The sequence below is a fragment of the Patiria miniata genome, unplaced genomic scaffold, assembly GCF_015706575.1.
Source record: "Patiria miniata isolate m_02_andy unplaced genomic scaffold, ASM1570657v1 HiC_scaffold_3, whole genome shotgun sequence".
Taxonomy (NCBI): domain Eukaryota; kingdom Metazoa; phylum Echinodermata; class Asteroidea; order Valvatida; family Asterinidae; genus Patiria; species Patiria miniata.
Genome location: NW_024037069.1, coordinates 14979195 through 14996744, shown reverse-complemented (window position 1 = coordinate 14996744; position 17550 = coordinate 14979195). Strand labels below are relative to the sequence as shown.

Here is a 17550-nt window from a genome sequence, read left to right as displayed (position 1 = left end):
ACACTTATATCCCCTCAACGTTTAAGTAGGAAAAAAAATATATAATAATAATTTGCAGCAATGTCAATTTGTATCCTTGCTGATTAAGGATTTTTTATCAATTTGTTAAAGCGCTTTGCACAATGTCATACAAAAAGAACCAAAAAAATGCTTTTAAATATACCACACCACTGTTTTGGTATTAAAATCAAGAGATTTTTTTTCTTAATTTTTTTTTTTTTAAATTTGCTAACTACAGTGAATGATTGAAGTGAGTTTATATCTATAGCGATCCGTCCTATTACATGTGAACTGTGAGTGATCCATTATCGGAGCTGTTGCCTGATAACCAATAGCTTGTCTTAGCCCCACTTTCAGCAATTCCACAAAACAAGATCATGCACATCAATAATAGGTTTTTGCCCTTAACCGACGTATAAACACTGTATACTGAAGTGTGTTACCTCCCCAGTGAAAGTTGGAAAAAATCACTCGGGTGGGACTCGAGCCCCGGAGGTAACACTGAGTGTACAGTGTTTATACGTCGGTGAAGGGCAAAAACCTATTATTGATTTACATCACCCCGACGCAAATTCCATCTTATGAAAAAATCATGCACATTTTACAATGGATTAGCATCGAATACCTTTTAAACAAAGTGAGGCCCATAAAATTCTTTTGTCTTTCCAGTTCCCCATCTCTATTGCCAAGGTAAGAGTTTATCCAGTTTCTGACATTTTTTTGACACAAAATGACACTCAACTGCCTCAGTATTTGATTCTTTTTAAGAAACGGGAAAAAGGACTACTATTTTCCTTAACAAAAGAATCTTCCTAAAAAATCTTCACAGTTGTTGCATACTGATAATACATACTTAAGGCCATTTGAAACACCACCAACATTTGTATGGGGCCTCCAACTTCCTTTATGATATCTGCACCCGATTTCACGAAGTGTTGAGATGCGTTGCGACGCAACTTGCAATGCGTTGTATGATCCATTTCACAAAAGTTACGATGTGTTAAACGCGTCGTCAGTTCCTTTACACCGGCTTAAAACACGTCCCAAGTTATGACGTGTCTAGTGGTCATCGCAAAATAAGAAGCGTCCTTTTCTTAGCCAGTTTTATGCCATAAACATTACATAAACGAGACTATAGTACCGAGACAATCAGTGTGAAGTAGTAAATGGAAAATGCATTGAAGGAAATTTGAATCGGCATGAAATGTTGCAGTTTAAATTTGAAAGTAGCTATACAGTCCATCGCGGGCTTGTTTTCCTTTAACAAAGCTGCATCGTACGTCGGCCATTTTGTTTTATCCAACAACTCTTTGCTGAATATCAGACGACTATTTACTGTACGTTGCATAAATACATATAACAGTCACCGTGTTGTACTATAAATACACCTACGACGCTTCGCACTAACGAGGTCTTTTGTGAAATGAATTGCATCGTAGGGATACGACGCGTCGCAGTGCTGCGATGCATCGTAAGTTACCAAGAGTTCCATGAAATCGGGTGCAAGCCACACATGATTTGTAACATAGAAACTGGCCAGCAACACGGATCATGAGGGGGAGGGAGAGAGTGGGAATATACAGGGCTACTACAACATTAATGTCCTACATGCAGTGAACTCCTCCGATGGAATGGGTTGGTCTCTATATGGCATGGGTGTTAATTTTCGACTTCCAAGTCCACTTTGACTTTGGAGAAGTCCATTGGTTGACCCGTCACCCTCTTGTAAACGTCGTGGATGTTGGCGCAGGTAGACTCGAAATGAGTAGTGGCATCGTACGATGTGGTGATGAAAACCTGTTGAAACGGTCGGAAGATAAAATGTCACTTTAAACCCTAACCCCTTTAGGCCGATTTATTAGGAACCTTCCTCAACCTTGCAAATTCCAACACCATGTGGTAAACTCAACACCCAAACTGTTGGACTCTGATTATAGTGGTATGCCTGACCCCATGTAAAGCATAATCAGTTAAGTGCAGTACAACAAACCCTGGGGTTACTGCTTGACTGGATGGGGGTCGTTAGGGTTATAAAAGAGACCGAACAACATGTGCGCCTCTTGAGGCGCACACCTGTCGGACATTGCCCCTTCTAGTGGGAAATTCAATAGTCAGAGCAATATGTAAAATCCTTTAAAAGCTTTCAGGTCAGTTTCAGGAGTTAAAGTAACTGTGTCACACAGAGAGTCAGTGCACACAAAAACAGCACTGTGGAGAGCAATGAAGCGTGACCGAATCTGCACGTGTACCCTGAGCTTAACCACACAAAATATGTGTGTAGGGATTTGAAGTACCAGTTCTCTGGAATGTGTCTGCCCCAGGGAGAATTTGGTAGAATCTGAGTGTATCAGGGTAAAAAGAAAAAAAAAATCTGAAACAGAATGCTTACATTGTTTTCTGTGCCGTCATTGATGGGCTCATAGATTTTGTCCACCGAGTTGAACTGAGCCTTGATAGGTTTCAGGACCTCTAGCGCAATGTCCAGCTCTTTGATAGGATCGTCAGTCTCTACCTTGCAGGAGGCGATGGCCACGTAGTGACCCTTGGAGGCCACGTTGTGAGCAAAGGACACGCAGCAGACATATATATCTGTGGAATAAATACATAGTCCAAAACACATTGGATGGACATGCCTATATTGTTCATTCAGCAGTTCCAAGATACTCTCTGTGCTCAGAGTAAGTTTATTCAATACCAGTCTAAACTTGCTCGACCCCCCTGGCATGCTGGCAGTGTTTATACAGTCAGTTTAGTAAGAACACTTTTCAGATGACCTAACCAAAATCAACAATGACCTTATTGACCCCTAGATAACCTTTGACTTTAAATGTCTCAAGTCATCTGAAGTCCCCCTACCCAAAGATTATTGTCACCAAGTTTGGTTGAGAGTAAAGTCTGACTTTTCATATGACAGCACTAAGGCCAAAAAAAAAAGTCTCTGGTTTCTGGTATGTGCGCGCGTCGCCGTAGCCATGCGCGTCGGCAAAATGAAAAAGTTTTTTTTTAAATGAAAGATGATGTCCCAAAACCGCCAAACTCACTGGTTTGACTGGAATACTGCTGCTGCACAATTTTAACGTGTTTTTAGATTGGGTTATGGTCGAGAATAAGCTTTATGTGGCCTCACTGGACTCCCATATATTTGCACTAAGTTTAGTCGGACACCATTTGCAGTCATCAGCACACATTTGAAGCAAAAAAGTCAGGTAAAAAAAAAAAAAAAAGCCGCGTCGCCGCATCACTTTTTGGGCAAGCTCCATACCAGAAACCGGAGACTTTTTTTTTGGGCCTAAACAGTGAACTTAACCAAAATGGAACACACGGACAGACAGACACACAGAAGGAATACACTATCGCAAGATCCCCCTTTATTGGCCTAAAAGCCAGGGGGATAACAAACGAGAAGACCCAAGAGAAGACTTTGTGGAGTGTTAATCACGGTCCCATCAGTTACACGCAGGGAAAACCCCGTCGTGTCAGCATTGACTTCTAAAGCCGGCCTCAGGTTGACCTGCAATTTGCTTGCGCTACGACGGAACCGTCGGCATCAAGCAGAAAAATAATGCTCAGGTCACAAAACTGAGAAATCATGTGATTCTCTTGAAGCAAGCGGCATCCCGACGCAGTATAATCCCAACCATGTCACCCAAGACGCGACGATCCACCACCATTCCACAGCATAGACAGTCATGTGACTTCTTTAACATTAAGGGAATAAATAATGTTTGGCCGGTTCGGCTCGAGCCATTATCAGCGCGCATTCCCCTGATACGGCCGTAAATGTATTGAATTCCCATTCACAAATACCTCAAAAAGTCGACACAAGTCAAAAATTATACATTTCCAACGATTTTGTTGAACAATTTTACTTCATTTTTTTTTCAACACCCCTCTAGCTATGATGTGGAATATCCTCTCACGAGTAGTAGTAAACCATCTCCTTATATGGTGACTGACGCGCGCGTGGTGCATACTGCATGATGTTGCGCAGAATGCGGAGCGCCAGTGTAGTGTGCTGATTGGCTACAAAATGAAGGATGATCCTGATGCGCGCACGACATCGTCGTAGAAGTAGAAAAGTTTCTACTCTTGTGATGGTTGATTTTTTCTAGCGCCGACTAATTCCGATCGTCTTAATCTCATCGCAGTTACACGCAGGTCGCAAAAAAATCGGCGACTAAAATGTTCCCGGCGGTCGTAGCTCAGACGCAGCTTGATCCTGAAAAGTCAGTCACCGACTGATCTGTGTCGTCGCTAGGTCGACCTGAGGGGCAGCTTAAGGTCTTCAGTCATTTTTTTTGAAGTAAGATTTGAAACTTTGCATAATGTTCGGTACGTTTACACACAAAAATCGGGAGCCAAGCACCATGTTTGGTAAAGCAGTGTTTGGTATAGCGATGTTCCACTAAACTGGCTACGGACTTAGACACTACTTGCAATGGTACTCTTAACGCATGGTCAAAGTTCTTGTTCAAGCGCTCACAACGATGCTTCCTTCCCTCCTTCTGTCCCATAGCCTTACGGCCGTAGGGGCGACATTGTGATGGCATTAGTCACACAACGATGCTACCTACCTGATTTTCGTCCCGCCACCTGACTGCAAGGGAAGATGATTTGCGTGGATACGCCTACAGGACTGCCCTTCTTTGTGCAGACTGGGTGATCTAGTATGCAGATGGCCCGCACCACCTCGCCAGTTTGCTTGACCAGGTCCGGGAAGTAAGAGGGGTCTCCCACCACCAGCTTAGTGCGAGCGGTCTCCCCCTGCGACTTGACACCCACCACCTTGCCGTCCTCCATCACAACCTCCTCAATGGGCTTGTTCAGCATGTAGGTTCCCCCATAGATGGCACTCAACCTAAACAAAAACAAAATGGACACAGGGAAAAGGATTACAGAAGATGACTTCGGCATCACGTTGCCTTAAAGGTAGAGTAGATCATTTGCAGCTATCCAAATACTAACTTATGAAATTGTTGTTGAAAAGCTTTGTTAAAAGAGAGAAATGGCATTAAAATCCGTGTGAAACTTTTCCTTCTGGCATGCTGTCATCTTGAAGACAACAATAAAAGAAGGCCATTTCCTGGCGCGAAGTGGTGAAAGCTCGGTTCATAACAGGCGTGACAGCGAATACTTACATGAATTCGTAATGTCAGATTTGTAGCACATTCCAACCCAAGCAAATTTTGCTGCGTATTAATTATGATGTCAAATTCACTACGCATTAATATTTGAAGGGGGCAGGGTTTATATAGGACAGGTGTCAGAATAAACCACCAATAATCTTACCTGGCAAATCCTTGTGGCAGTTCCCCCAGGCCATACAATGGGTACAGGTACGGGCTCTTCCCGTATTTTGCCACGGAATCGAAGTACAGCTTTAGTCGCTTCACTGTTTCCTCGCAAGGCTGCTGCAAATAACTGCAAAAAGGACAAGTTGTTTCTTTAACCTTAACCTTCCCAAACTTTCCAAAATCCTTTTTTGCAAAATGGAGGATTTTGCAGGATTGAGGCTACATGGCAAATGTGTGTTGCTCATTTCGGAGGATGCACTGTGTCAAGGTCTTGGCCCGGAGATTGTGTTGTTTATGCTCAGCCGTGCATAAATTTACGCCTAGATTATACTTGAAATGCTCCCAGATGTCACTGGCTCTGCCTCAACATATTGACAGTGTTGCCGGAAGATTTTGAAAGATTGAGGCAGGGCCAAAAAATAACGGAGGATTTTGCAGGATTGAGGCTGTATGTAATTTTTACATGGAGGCAGTTGGAGGACTTTGCAGGATTGAGGTTACATTCTAGCCAAAATGCCAAGGGAGTTAGGGTTATTTAATACAGAGAAATGGCTCAAGTTTTAGTTAGACTCAAAAACTATGATCAGCCGAATACCGCACTGGCAGTCTACCAACTGAACCATCCAGCCTTATGGGCTCCGTGCACAAGTACCCCCTCAAGGGGCAATAAAGGGAGAGTTGGGGGGGACCGCTGGGATAGACATTCGGACACATTGTTGAAGACGCCTTATGCTTACGCAAAAACACTTTGACTTGGTGCGCATTCAGAATAAAATAAATTGTGCGCATAGGCACGCAAACCAGTACGTGCATGCAGTGTGTCCCGTTTATGGAAAAAACTAAAGCGTCCATTCTTCTTCAGACACGGAGCCCATATTCGGAACTTCCCAAACTGGGGAAGGATAAGTTCAGATGGTAGAGCACTGGTGCAGTGTTGCGAAGGATTACATGTCCAAGACTCACTCGTCATCAAGATGCAGCGCAATGGCGTGCCCGATGACATCCTTTACGTTTGAGATATCGAAGAGCTTGATCATATCTTCCGTGGTCATGCCCTTGACGTAGCCCTTTTCTGCAATAGCCCCATCCTCTGTGGAATGCATTATGTTCTTGACGAGGTTGCCAAACCGCTTTTTGGCGAAAAAGCTGACCAGTTCTACACAGGGGAGGAATTACCAACAAACAATCAAGAGATGTCATCAGGTCTTTCACATTTAGAGAGGATAAGACTTACAAATTTTTGCCCGATGCAGTGGATGAAATACTTTTACGGCAAAATGTGGCAAATGTTCCAGACATGTAACTTGGTCTTCTGAGATAACGAAACAAGAAAGTTCTGAGCTACAACAGACTTCTTAAAATTTGGTCCATTATCACTGGAAGCTCAACCAAGGGAAATTTGCATGAAAAGTCTCAACCAAGCGAGGGACATACCAGTATCAGGCTTTCAAGCACACTGAGGCAAACAAAAAATAGGAGACTAGTAGGATCAAATTTTAAAAATAAAAAAAAAATCAGGATAAAAGTAGGACTTTTGCAGGCTTTCAGGAGTAGTCTCCATTGATACTCACCCATGTCCTCAGCATCATAAGCCTCATTTGGCATGTTCTGTACTCACAACACTTGTGCTCCATCCTCAACTAAGCTCTTGGAAGCATACCCAAGCCCTTCATTGTGTGACTTACAAATGACAGTGTCTAACACTTATTTAAAAATATCCCATGAGATTTCATTTTTCAGAGTTGTATTACAAAAAAAGTAGGAAAAAGTTGGAATTTCGAGACAAAAATTTGAAGTAAGGTAAAAAAGAAAGTCAGAAAAAGTAGGAAAAGTATGACTACTTGAAAGCACGACATACTTACCAGTTTTGAGTGCCTCCGCGTCAGTTGCAGGAAGCTTGGAAATTTTGCCGTTGTAGAAAACATAACTGCTTTCAATGGTTTTAAACTCCAGGTATCTTGTCACCCCAGAGAGTACCAACATTCTCACCAGCTCTCCTGTGGGGTGGAGAGGGGGAGGGGGGGGGGGGGGGCAAAAAATGTATCAAACATCAGAAGGGTTAAATAGGCCCGAGATCTAATGACGTCAGGCTTTGTTTACATGTGCAGTTTCTTATGTGGTAGACGGTCCCGACTTCGGCTGGCGTCCCGACTTCGCTCCCATAGGAAAGCACATATGTAAACAAAGCCATTACGTCATTAGGTCTATTCAGTCTGTGACAGCAGTTGCTAAACATTCAGGGCCCAATTTCACGGCTCTGTTAACCACAGAATTCCGTGCTTATGACACGGTATGATCACCATTTGGTGCTAACCGCGCTAGCAGAAAAACTCTGTGCTAACCCTATAAGCACAGAATCCTTAGTAATGGGATGTACGCCAAAATTCCTCGCTAACTTGTGAAATACGCTTACCGTAAGCACATAATTTTTTGCTAAAGTAAGCAGGGATTTGTCTGCTAACGTTAAGCAGAGGCATGAAATTGTGCTCAGGCCAATAAAATTCTCCAACATTTTTAGAAAGTATATACAAGGTTTTGAGAAATTTTGAAATTACACATCTAAACAAAATTTTCGAAATTTGAAGCACGACACTTTACAGACACAGGCTCATTTCCCCCGCTCTCTTATAAGAAGTAATGTTATGGTGTATTTTTCAAAAAAGTCTGGAAATTAAAATGTCACTTCAAATTGAACTGAGTTTAACCATTCGGTAAACATATTATTTGGATTAGATGCAGAGATTTATCATGTTTCGCTAGTGACCACCCTGTGCACAAGAGGGATAAATTACGTATTAAAAACAGAACACCACAATAGCGAGCACCACAAACACCAAGTCTTCAGCTACACTGACCATCCCCCTCGCTATACGAAACAATCCTTTGTGGCCCCACTGCGTTTGTTATACAGTGGAACGTCGCTATACCGAACACCGCTATACCGAACATTCGGCTATACCGAACATCTTCTTTGGCTCCCAATTTTTGTGTACAAAACGTACTGAATATTGTTGTTGAAAAATATCAACAGAAACTGACAAGTGGCTATTCTTTCCCCAAGGAATAGAAGGGGAAAGCCACCCATTGCTGTAGGCAGTAAAGCTAAAAAATTGTGTTATTAAATAATTCAATTGTTGGCATGAGTTCAAAGTCGTCTTTGAGTAACTACATGTACATGTTCCAGGGCATGCAGGCTGAAGTTCTGAAGGGAGCACTATTTATTAAAAAGTGAGTACCGGAGCATCGCCACCTTAAAATCGCTATACTGAACGATCATTATTACGAACAATTTGTGTGGATCCTGCGGTGTTCGTTATAGCGGCGTTCCACTGTAGTGAACTTCTACTGCAGTACGATGGCTTACATACACACATGCACCTACCATTTGCCATGATGAGCTTTGGGATGAGGTCCACGTTCCAGCTATTGTCTTTTCCGTAGTTTTTTTCTTCGCTGAGTTCATCCCCCCTCCCGTATCTTTTAAACATCTGTAGAGGAGAGGAATCACCCACATCCCATTAACCATGACCCTCCGCAATCCTCCAAAAAATCAATACGTTTTGGTGGACTGAGGCTGTATGGCGTGTCTGCGCCATTTGACTTTGTGGGATGCAGAGTGTCAGGGTCAGAAGCTGCCCCGTGTGTTGTTTGTGCTTAGCCGTGAATAAATTATGCCAAGATAGAGATATCATAGTTTGAATGAAAATTGTCATTCACCTCATGTAAAGTGGTTTAGTTTGGTCTCTACAGTCTTCGATTCATCGAAATACCGCCAATCTTGGCAATGAAAAAAATTTTTTTCTAGGAACCGTTATCCTCAATCCTCCAAAATCCACCAACATTTGGCACTCACATGCATGTTCAAAAGAAGGATACCCAGCGCCTCAATCCTTCAAAATCGTCAGACAGTCCTGCCTCTAAAAATGCATTCATCCTCAATCCTCCAAAATGCTACTCTTCTTCAAACACCATTCATCCTCATCCTCCAAAATCCTCATGTGCTAAAACACCATTCAGCCTCAATCCTCCAAAATTCTCATGTTTCTCAAACACTATTCATCCTAAATCCACCAAAATCCTCCAAAACCACCATGAGGATTTTGGAGGATTTAGGAGGCTTAAGGTTAAGTTCGTAATCACTCGTGCATGATACTTATGGCAAGGTCCTAGGCATAGACATTTCAATTTTCTGAGTGCCTTTATATCAAAATTATATAGAATGGGTACTCTTAAGTGCAACACTAAAGTACGTCAAACATAGTTGCAGATGCGCAGATTTTATTGATATGATCAAAAATAATTTCAGCCACATGCACCCATGATTACTGTTTATGCACAGCGAGATGAAAATAATGCACAATGGGCCTTATTCACGAGTCGGCCATATTTAATTGAAAGTTAGGCCAAAAAAAAGAATAGTTCTGCTTCCGGTTACCCGACCGACCCTATTTTTAGGCTGCGACCCTAAAATTGTTATCGGCAATTCCAAAAAAAGGAGTTAATTTACAGAATTGATCTAGCTTGTCTGTGTATGTATTTTCCGTGTTCAAGAGTTCATTTTGAGATCGCACTACTCGTATTTGGAGTGATACATGCCGCGTGTTTCCCGAAATTGTTGACGGCAAAAACAGGTCTGTCGGCCCATGGTGGGCCAGTCGCCACACATGCACGCATCACACACCTCGGAGTTTTGGCCAGCTCCCCGCGTCTTGACTAGCGTTGTGCATATGGTGCGAACGGCCTGAATTTTCCGTTATTTTTTGAAATTATCGAACGTAAATATATTGACAATAATTAAAGGTAGGTTTTACTCACTTTTTGTTGCCATTTCGTGTATAGCTTTCGTAGTGCAATAGAAATAGTTCAGGCTAAAACTTCGCATATAATTGAATACCCCATTCAAGCTGCATAAAAAAAATTGGCTAAAAAAAAAAAATTTCCGACCGACCGACCCTATTTTGGAAAGGCATGTAATCGGAAGCAGAACTATTATTTTTTTTTGGCCTTAGGTAAAATCTTAAATTTTGGAACTTGCGAAGAGAAATGAAAGCAAGTTAATTTATAATAAAATTCCAGTCTGCTTCAATGAATAATTGAAAATTTATAATTAAACATTCCCTTTATGTTTAATGTTTAAAAAAAAAAAGACAGTAAAATCAGTGGCGCACCCAAGGGGGAGGAGGGGGGCCTTGGGGGGCTTGAGGCCCCCCCCCCCCCCCGAGGTTGTCAATTGTTTTTGTTAGTCCCACGATTTGACCTTGGTGATACCTATGTGGCCTATTTTAGAGTAGTATGATAGGGTGTAAGTGGTGCCACCAACATCAAAATAGGTCCCCCCCAAACAAAAAAACCCAATTTTTTTCTTGGGCCAAAAATTTTGGGTAAAATTTTTCCAAAAAAAAAAAAAATGGGGGTCCCCCCTTCCCCAAGCCAAATCCTGGGTGGGCCACTGAGTAAAATAAGGCTGCATTGTGCCTGCATAAATAGTCTGGCGCCATACCATTCAACAGTTTTCATGAAATACATTCTGGGAACTTGACAACAATGGCCAACTTGTGAATAAGGCCCATTACTGAGTACATGTACAAATACTGTACGTTTGTTTTTGGTTTCGGGCATATCGGCTTCACTTTGACACATTGCTTTGGAATACAAAATGCAATATATATTTTTTTAAAAACTGTCAGGAAGAATTCCATATATGGACATCACTAATTTATCCCTGCAGTGACCTATCAGCCATCAGAAAGTGAGAAAATATCCTAAACCTCAAATTTAGCAGGGAGAATATTGAAGCATTTACTGAGAAAACACTTGTAATTTAGTCTTCATACTCATAGGGTTTGTGCACAGGGTATCAAGTGATGTCCAGGTATGGAACTCTTTCCAAACTGTCCGTGCACAAAGCTCTATGCCCAGCCGTGCCACTGCATACTGCAAACATGTTTAAAGCTCTCTGGTAATTTTGCACAGGTCGATGATTTTGACAAAATCGGGGCATATTGGTTTGTAAACTCCTTACTTCTGAAAGAGGTGTAATTGATGCACTATCGCCACCATAGTAGGAGTTTCTGTCCATGTGAAGCACCTTCTTCCCAGCCACAGACAGCAGGCCACTGATGACACATTCCTAAAAAAAAAAAATGAAAAAAATTGAAGAGAAAACATGAGTAAAACCAAGGCATTATTACTCGTGATATAAACATCAGGCATACAACTGGGAATTTAGAAAAAACGAGGAAACTCCAAACCACACAAGACTTTGTACAGTGTTTTTCAATTTCTAATGGCATTCATGAGAAGTTAAAAACGAGGAAATCAGCGGATCCGAGGAAAAGTTGCAGGCCTGAAACATGCACCTTTGACATCATAATCATGAGATGGATTGTTTTGTGGAGAGAGGGAAGGGTTTTTGATATTTCACGGAAATTACAGGGCAAACAATAATGAAACTAGAAAGCACTCGGAGAGCACACTTGACCTCCGCCAAGGCTAAACAATTTCCTGATATATTGTTAGTACATCCAACATGAGGAACTTTAAAAATGCTCCATCATGTTCTGAAATCAAAGGGCAGAAAAACTCTGTATTAATATGTATTTTTCACTTGTTGAATACAGAATGATTATGTAGCAGAATCGTGCCATTTCCATAGGGTCACTGTTGAAATGTAGGCTTGTAAAACAGGGGATTGCAGCTAGCCGCGAGGTCTGTACTTAACTCTAGAGGGACCAGTGCCCTAGTAATATAACGACTTTAACACACACGGCCTGTCACTTGCACTGTGTGCAGATATTCCATTATTGTGTTTTTTGGGGGAGGGGTGCCCCAATTTCATGGTCTATGGCATATTTGTACATGTATACAAAATGGTGAAGAATCCTTTAAATAAATCCCACATCCGGATCACGTCCAAAATCTAATCGGTTCCTACTTTTACCAAGGACCCTCCCCCCTAAAACAAATTTCATGAGAATCCGTCAATAACTTTTTGAGTTATCCTATTCACAGACAAACCAACGCCGATGAAAACATATACCTCCTGGCGGAGGTCAAAAATGCACACACGAATACAAATAAGGCCAAAACAAAAACAAAAACATGTTTCTCGTCCGGGTTTTTGAAAAAAAAAGGAGGAAGAGGGGCTTGTTATTTTTAATTTTTTTTTCAAGATGGCCACCATTTTAAAATTTCCTGCAACCGTTGGTGTTTTCACTGTTCAAAGACAAGTTGGACAAGAGAACTTAACATATTTACAGTGTCATTTAGAGTTGTATTGGTCTACAATGAACAGGTTTAGATGCATTTGCTTTAACCGCCAATTTGTGTACTTTTTCGGTGTTTTTTTTACTGCATTTTTCAAAAATAAAAAATTATAAAAAAATCCAGGCAGCCTCCAAAAAGGAAGCGGGCAGGGACAAAAAACATGGTTTTATTTTTACTTCGCCTAATGGTGACAGTGCAAAACCTGTTATGGAAACCTGTTTCTGATTGGTTGGTGAAACCAGTATTTTTCCAACCTGTAAAACAGACCTAGTGTCTCGCCATGCCTTCTGCGGCACCCGCCATGCTTCAAAAGTCGCTGCCAGGCTTTAAAATCCTTTTTTTAAGTCTAAAGTTAACAGTTCTATGCCTTTTTTGTCAATTTAGAATGCGTAATAGTCAAGAGGCCAAAGGGGTCAAGGAACCAGACAAGAGCTTTAATCATCTACTGAGCGTGCGTCAACTTTGGCAAAGCGCACCGCGGCTGTTGCCTGTCATTCCAAAATCTTTGGCGCTCTGTGAAGTGCCCGGATGCAATACGCAACCGCGGATGAAGAGCACACACAAGAGGGCGCGCTTCACTGCGGAGAGCTTCAAAGATTTTGGAATGACAGGTAACAGCTGCGGTACGCTTTGCCAAAGTTGACGCACGCTCAGTAGATGATTAAAGCTCTTGTCTGGTTCCCTGACCCCATTGGCCTCTTGACTATTATTAGGGTGGCCGGGGCACAGTCTGGTAAATAGCAGAGATGCCATGCTTGTTCAAAACCGTCTGCATTCTTTGACAAATTACCATAATTTTTGGATAACTAGACCTCTGAAGGTACAGAATTTAACGATTTTGTGCTATTTAGCAGTCATACTATAGCTGGGTTGATTTTCTGCTGACAAAATAATTTTGATCTTTAATTAATTTTCGGCTCCCCTAGCAACGGGAAGCTCCGCTCACAGGCCGTACGTGGCTCTGTGACTGATATACGGAGGTAGTCAAGTATTTCAGTCACATTTATGGGACTAACTGGACTACCTCCGTAAATAAAGGCCACACTTCCACCATGTAGGCCTACAAAAACATGTCGAACTTTGTCAAATTTTGATTTTCACATTTGACTCATTTTTTAGGTTATTTTTGCTTTAGAAGCATACTCACCGGCAAGATTACCATATGTGAAGTTCACTTATTTTCTTCTGTATTGACTAACAAGCCCCCAGATAGCCCCATAAATGTGGCCAATTTACTGGACTACCTCCGTAAACATAGGCCACACGTCCACATGTACAAAAACGTGTCGCACTTTGCCAAATTTTGATTTTCACATTTAGGCTTAGTTTGTAGGTTTTTTTGCTTTAGAAGCATACTTACCCTCTTTATAGGCTAATCAGAAAGAGCTTCCTTTTTCAGATGTCTAATTTTTTTTAATTTCACGTTGAAATTTTGATACGCAAATGTGTGCAAATGAATCTGGAAATTTCACGAAAAATAGACATCTGAAAAAGGCAGCACTTTCTGATTAGCCTATAAAGAGGGTAAGTATGCTTCTAAAGCAGAAAAACCTTACAAACTAAGCCTAAATGTGAAAATCAAAATTTGACAAAGTGCGACATGTTTTTGTACATGTGGACCTGTGGCCTATGTTGGAAAATCCCTATGTTTACGGAGGTAGTCCAGTAAATTGGCCACATTTATGGGGCTAGCCCCCAGATAGCAATTTCATGTCATCAAAGTCAATTTTAGCCCCATAAATGTGGCCTATTTACTGGACTGCCTCCGTAAACATAGGCCACACATCCACATGTACAAAAACGTGTCGACTTCGCCAAATTTTGATTTTCACATTTAGGCTTACTTTGTAGGTTTTTTTGCTTTAGAAGCATTCTCACCCTCTATATAGGCTAATCAGAAAGTGCTGCCTTTTTCAGATGTCTAATTTTTGTGAAATTTCATGTTGAAATTTTGATACGCAAATGTGTGCAAATGTAGGCCTATCTGGAAATTTCACGAAAAATGGACATCTGAAAAAGGCAGCACTTTCTGATTAGCCTACATGTATATAGAGGGTGAGAATGCTTCTAAAGCAAAAAAAACCTACAAAGTAAGCCTAAATGTGAAAATCAAAATTTGGCAAAGTCGACACGTTTTTGTACAGGTGGATGTGTGGCCTATGTTCACGGAGGCAGTCCAGTATAAAATAGGCCACATTTATGGGGCTAAGTTAGCTGGAGTTACCCAGCCCTGAGTTTTATCATTGGGTTGTCTATTAGGGCTGGAGCGCATTTTTCTCAAAACTTGTAGTATTTGCAAAAAAAATTTGGAAAATGTTCAATTTTGTCCCCGTTACACACTAATTGCAACTGCAACTCACCCCAAACTTGCCTGGAATAACCATTACACAGGTCCTTGAAGTAAAAAACGATCCACGATGAAGATTCAGCCTACAAATTGCAGTGAAAACAGGAGGAATAACCGCTAACTTGACAACCTTGCTGGATTGGCCAGGACCGCTATTGGTTTGTGCACAAAAAAAATTGTGTACAATGAATGGCGGTCGATTAACAGGCACAGAGAGCGATCGCTGTCAACTACTCGTTTTTGCCGGCTGCGCTGGCTGTTGGCGCATGACGTCACGCAGAAGCGTAACACCCGATGACTGTTTCATGCACTATTGGTTGCGGTTCCAGTACCAAAGCTGTGATGCGAGTGGTAAACCTTATTACTAGTGCATGAAACAGTCATCGGGTGTTACGCTTCCGCGTGACGTCATGCGCCAACAGCCAGCGCAGCCGGCAAAAACGAGTAGTTGACAGCGATCGCTCTCTGTGCCTGTTAATCGACCGCCATTCATTGTACACATTTTTTTTTGTGCACAAACCAATAGCGGTCCTGGCCAATCCAGCAAGGTTGTCAAGTTAGCGGTTATTCCTCCTGTTTTCACTGCAATTGTAGGCTGAATCTTCATCGTGGATCGTTTTTTACTTCAAGGACCTGTGTAATGGTTATTCCAGGCAAGTTTGGGGTGAGTTGCAGTTGCAATTAGTGTGTAACGGGGACAAAATTGAACATTTTCCAAATTTTTTTTGCAAATACTACAAGTTTTGAGAAAAATGCGCTCCAGCCCTAGATGACAACCCAATGATAAAACTCAGGGCTGGGTAACTCCAGCTAGGGCTAAGTCAATTTGAGCAGTGAGAAAATACAAGCATTTTCTTAGAAAACACTTAGAATTTTTCAGTTCAATCTCACAGGGTTTGTACACAGGGTGTTGAGTGAACTTCGTATATGGAAATATTTCCAATAAAATGATACAATGACCGTGACGTGTGGAATATGGGGCCGGTCATGCCGGTCCGCCTACGTTGCACTTGCACGGGCACACATGCATGACAACCGAAGGTTTTTTAAATGGATAAAACTAAATTAAAAGCTAAGGGAAAATCAATCAAAACCCTTACCTTCAGCCCAGTACCCAAAATGATAGCGTCATATTCTTCATCCATTGTGTCAGAGAATCGCGTTCGTTTTTGGCTAAAGCAAGGGGTGGAGCACAAAACAGTTTTATTCGATTAGAAAATCCCGTCTCTGCCCACTTCCTGATTTGCCTTGGAAAATCCAAGATGGCTGCTACCGGTCCCCCACCTTCAATGGTTAAAGAAGAAAATAGTTCCCTTTTGTAAACAATTAATCCATTAAAATAAAACGAAATGGCTGATAGAGTACCTTTTTGTTCAATGTTCCATTACCAAATAAATAGAAAACACGAATGTCGAAATGTCGACCAAAAGTACTTTGCTTTTGTTTTCGCGGAAGGATATACTCCCAATACCAGCAAAAACAAAACGGAGTGCAGGTGTTTTACATTTACGAAGTCCACTAAAAGACATGTGATAAATCGGGGAAATATAAATATATGAGTGAGTGACGTACGTGTAACACAAATTTTGAAGATTGATGAAGGACTTCTATATAGCTGGCCCTTTTTTCATCTCAAGATGAAACGTAATAGCGGATCAGTCTGTATACACTGTATGCTCATTAAATCGAAAAGATGGAAATGTAAAACCGCACAAAAACAAAGTGTTTGCCACTATGCAAGTTTTATGTAATGAAACAACATATATTCTTAAGATTTAATAATAACAGCATTCTCTGTGGATTTTTTTTTTTCGCGTTTTAAGCCCATAGGGTGGATTGTACAGTTAATGTACACAAATTGGAATCAAATATCATGTCATGCCCGCGGGTACCACCCTGTGTGCTCCGATTCTTTGAGTTCTCTTTTAATTTTGTATTTGCTCGGTGATCCTGGGTTTTGATTAAACCTAACGTCATTGTAATCAACTGAAGTGACGCGAAAGGTTGATTTAACATTTATTTTTAATGGTACGTCATCGTCATGTAGTTACAGGGTACTTTTTACAGCGCCCTCATGTGGTCGCTGTGGCAAAAGATTGTACTTTGTTCGTACCCCCCGCCCTGCAAACCAGGCGCTGAAGGTTGCAGACCAGTAAGTAAACTTCCATAGACCCCAACAGAAATTCGGGGAAAATACTCACAACTCTCCAAGGTGTTCGAGACACACATCAAATTAAAGCTTATTTCATCATCTTTAATTTTCTTTTCAATTTTTTTGGGGGTCAACAATGACTTTTAGGAGAAATTTCCATCCGAAGATGATCAACCCTGAAAATAGTCCTGAAGCCCATCGCCATTTTGAAAAACGATGCACTCCATTTCAAAATAGAGCGCTTTAAGGGCCCCAATTTCATCCAAATTGAACGGAACTACAAGCTCACAGTCCTATGCACGGCTTCCACAAATATTTTTTTACAAACCCTTAAGTTCATGGCCCACAGCATGCTGAAATACAGAAGATTTTGAGGGCATGCAAATCGTGATTTGGCCGGCGTAGGCAATTTCGGACCGATTTACTGGTCTGCAACCTATAAAGAAGCAAGGTTTTGAAAACTTCCCCCAAACCACTTGTACGGCACGAGG

The 17550-nt window shown here is 41.5% G+C and overlaps 1 protein-coding gene across 1 annotated transcript; it reads right to left on the bottom strand.

Annotated features, from left to right (window-relative positions):
• Window positions 1-682: 682 nt before the first annotated feature.
• On the bottom strand, window positions 683-16196 carry LOC119737435 (rab GDP dissociation inhibitor alpha-like). Its single transcript, XM_038211790.1, has 9 exons — window positions 16008-16196; window positions 11317-11424; window positions 8677-8782; window positions 7157-7291; window positions 6258-6450; window positions 5290-5421; window positions 4575-4858; window positions 2390-2589; window positions 683-1797 (listed from the first exon to the last, which is right to left on the bottom strand). Exons 1-9 carry the CDS (start codon window positions 16050-16052, stop codon window positions 1660-1662), a joined length of 1341 nt encoding a protein of 446 aa, XP_038067718.1. The 5' UTR covers window positions 16053-16196; the 3' UTR covers window positions 683-1659.
• Between the last annotated feature and the right edge of the window lie 1354 nt (window positions 16197-17550).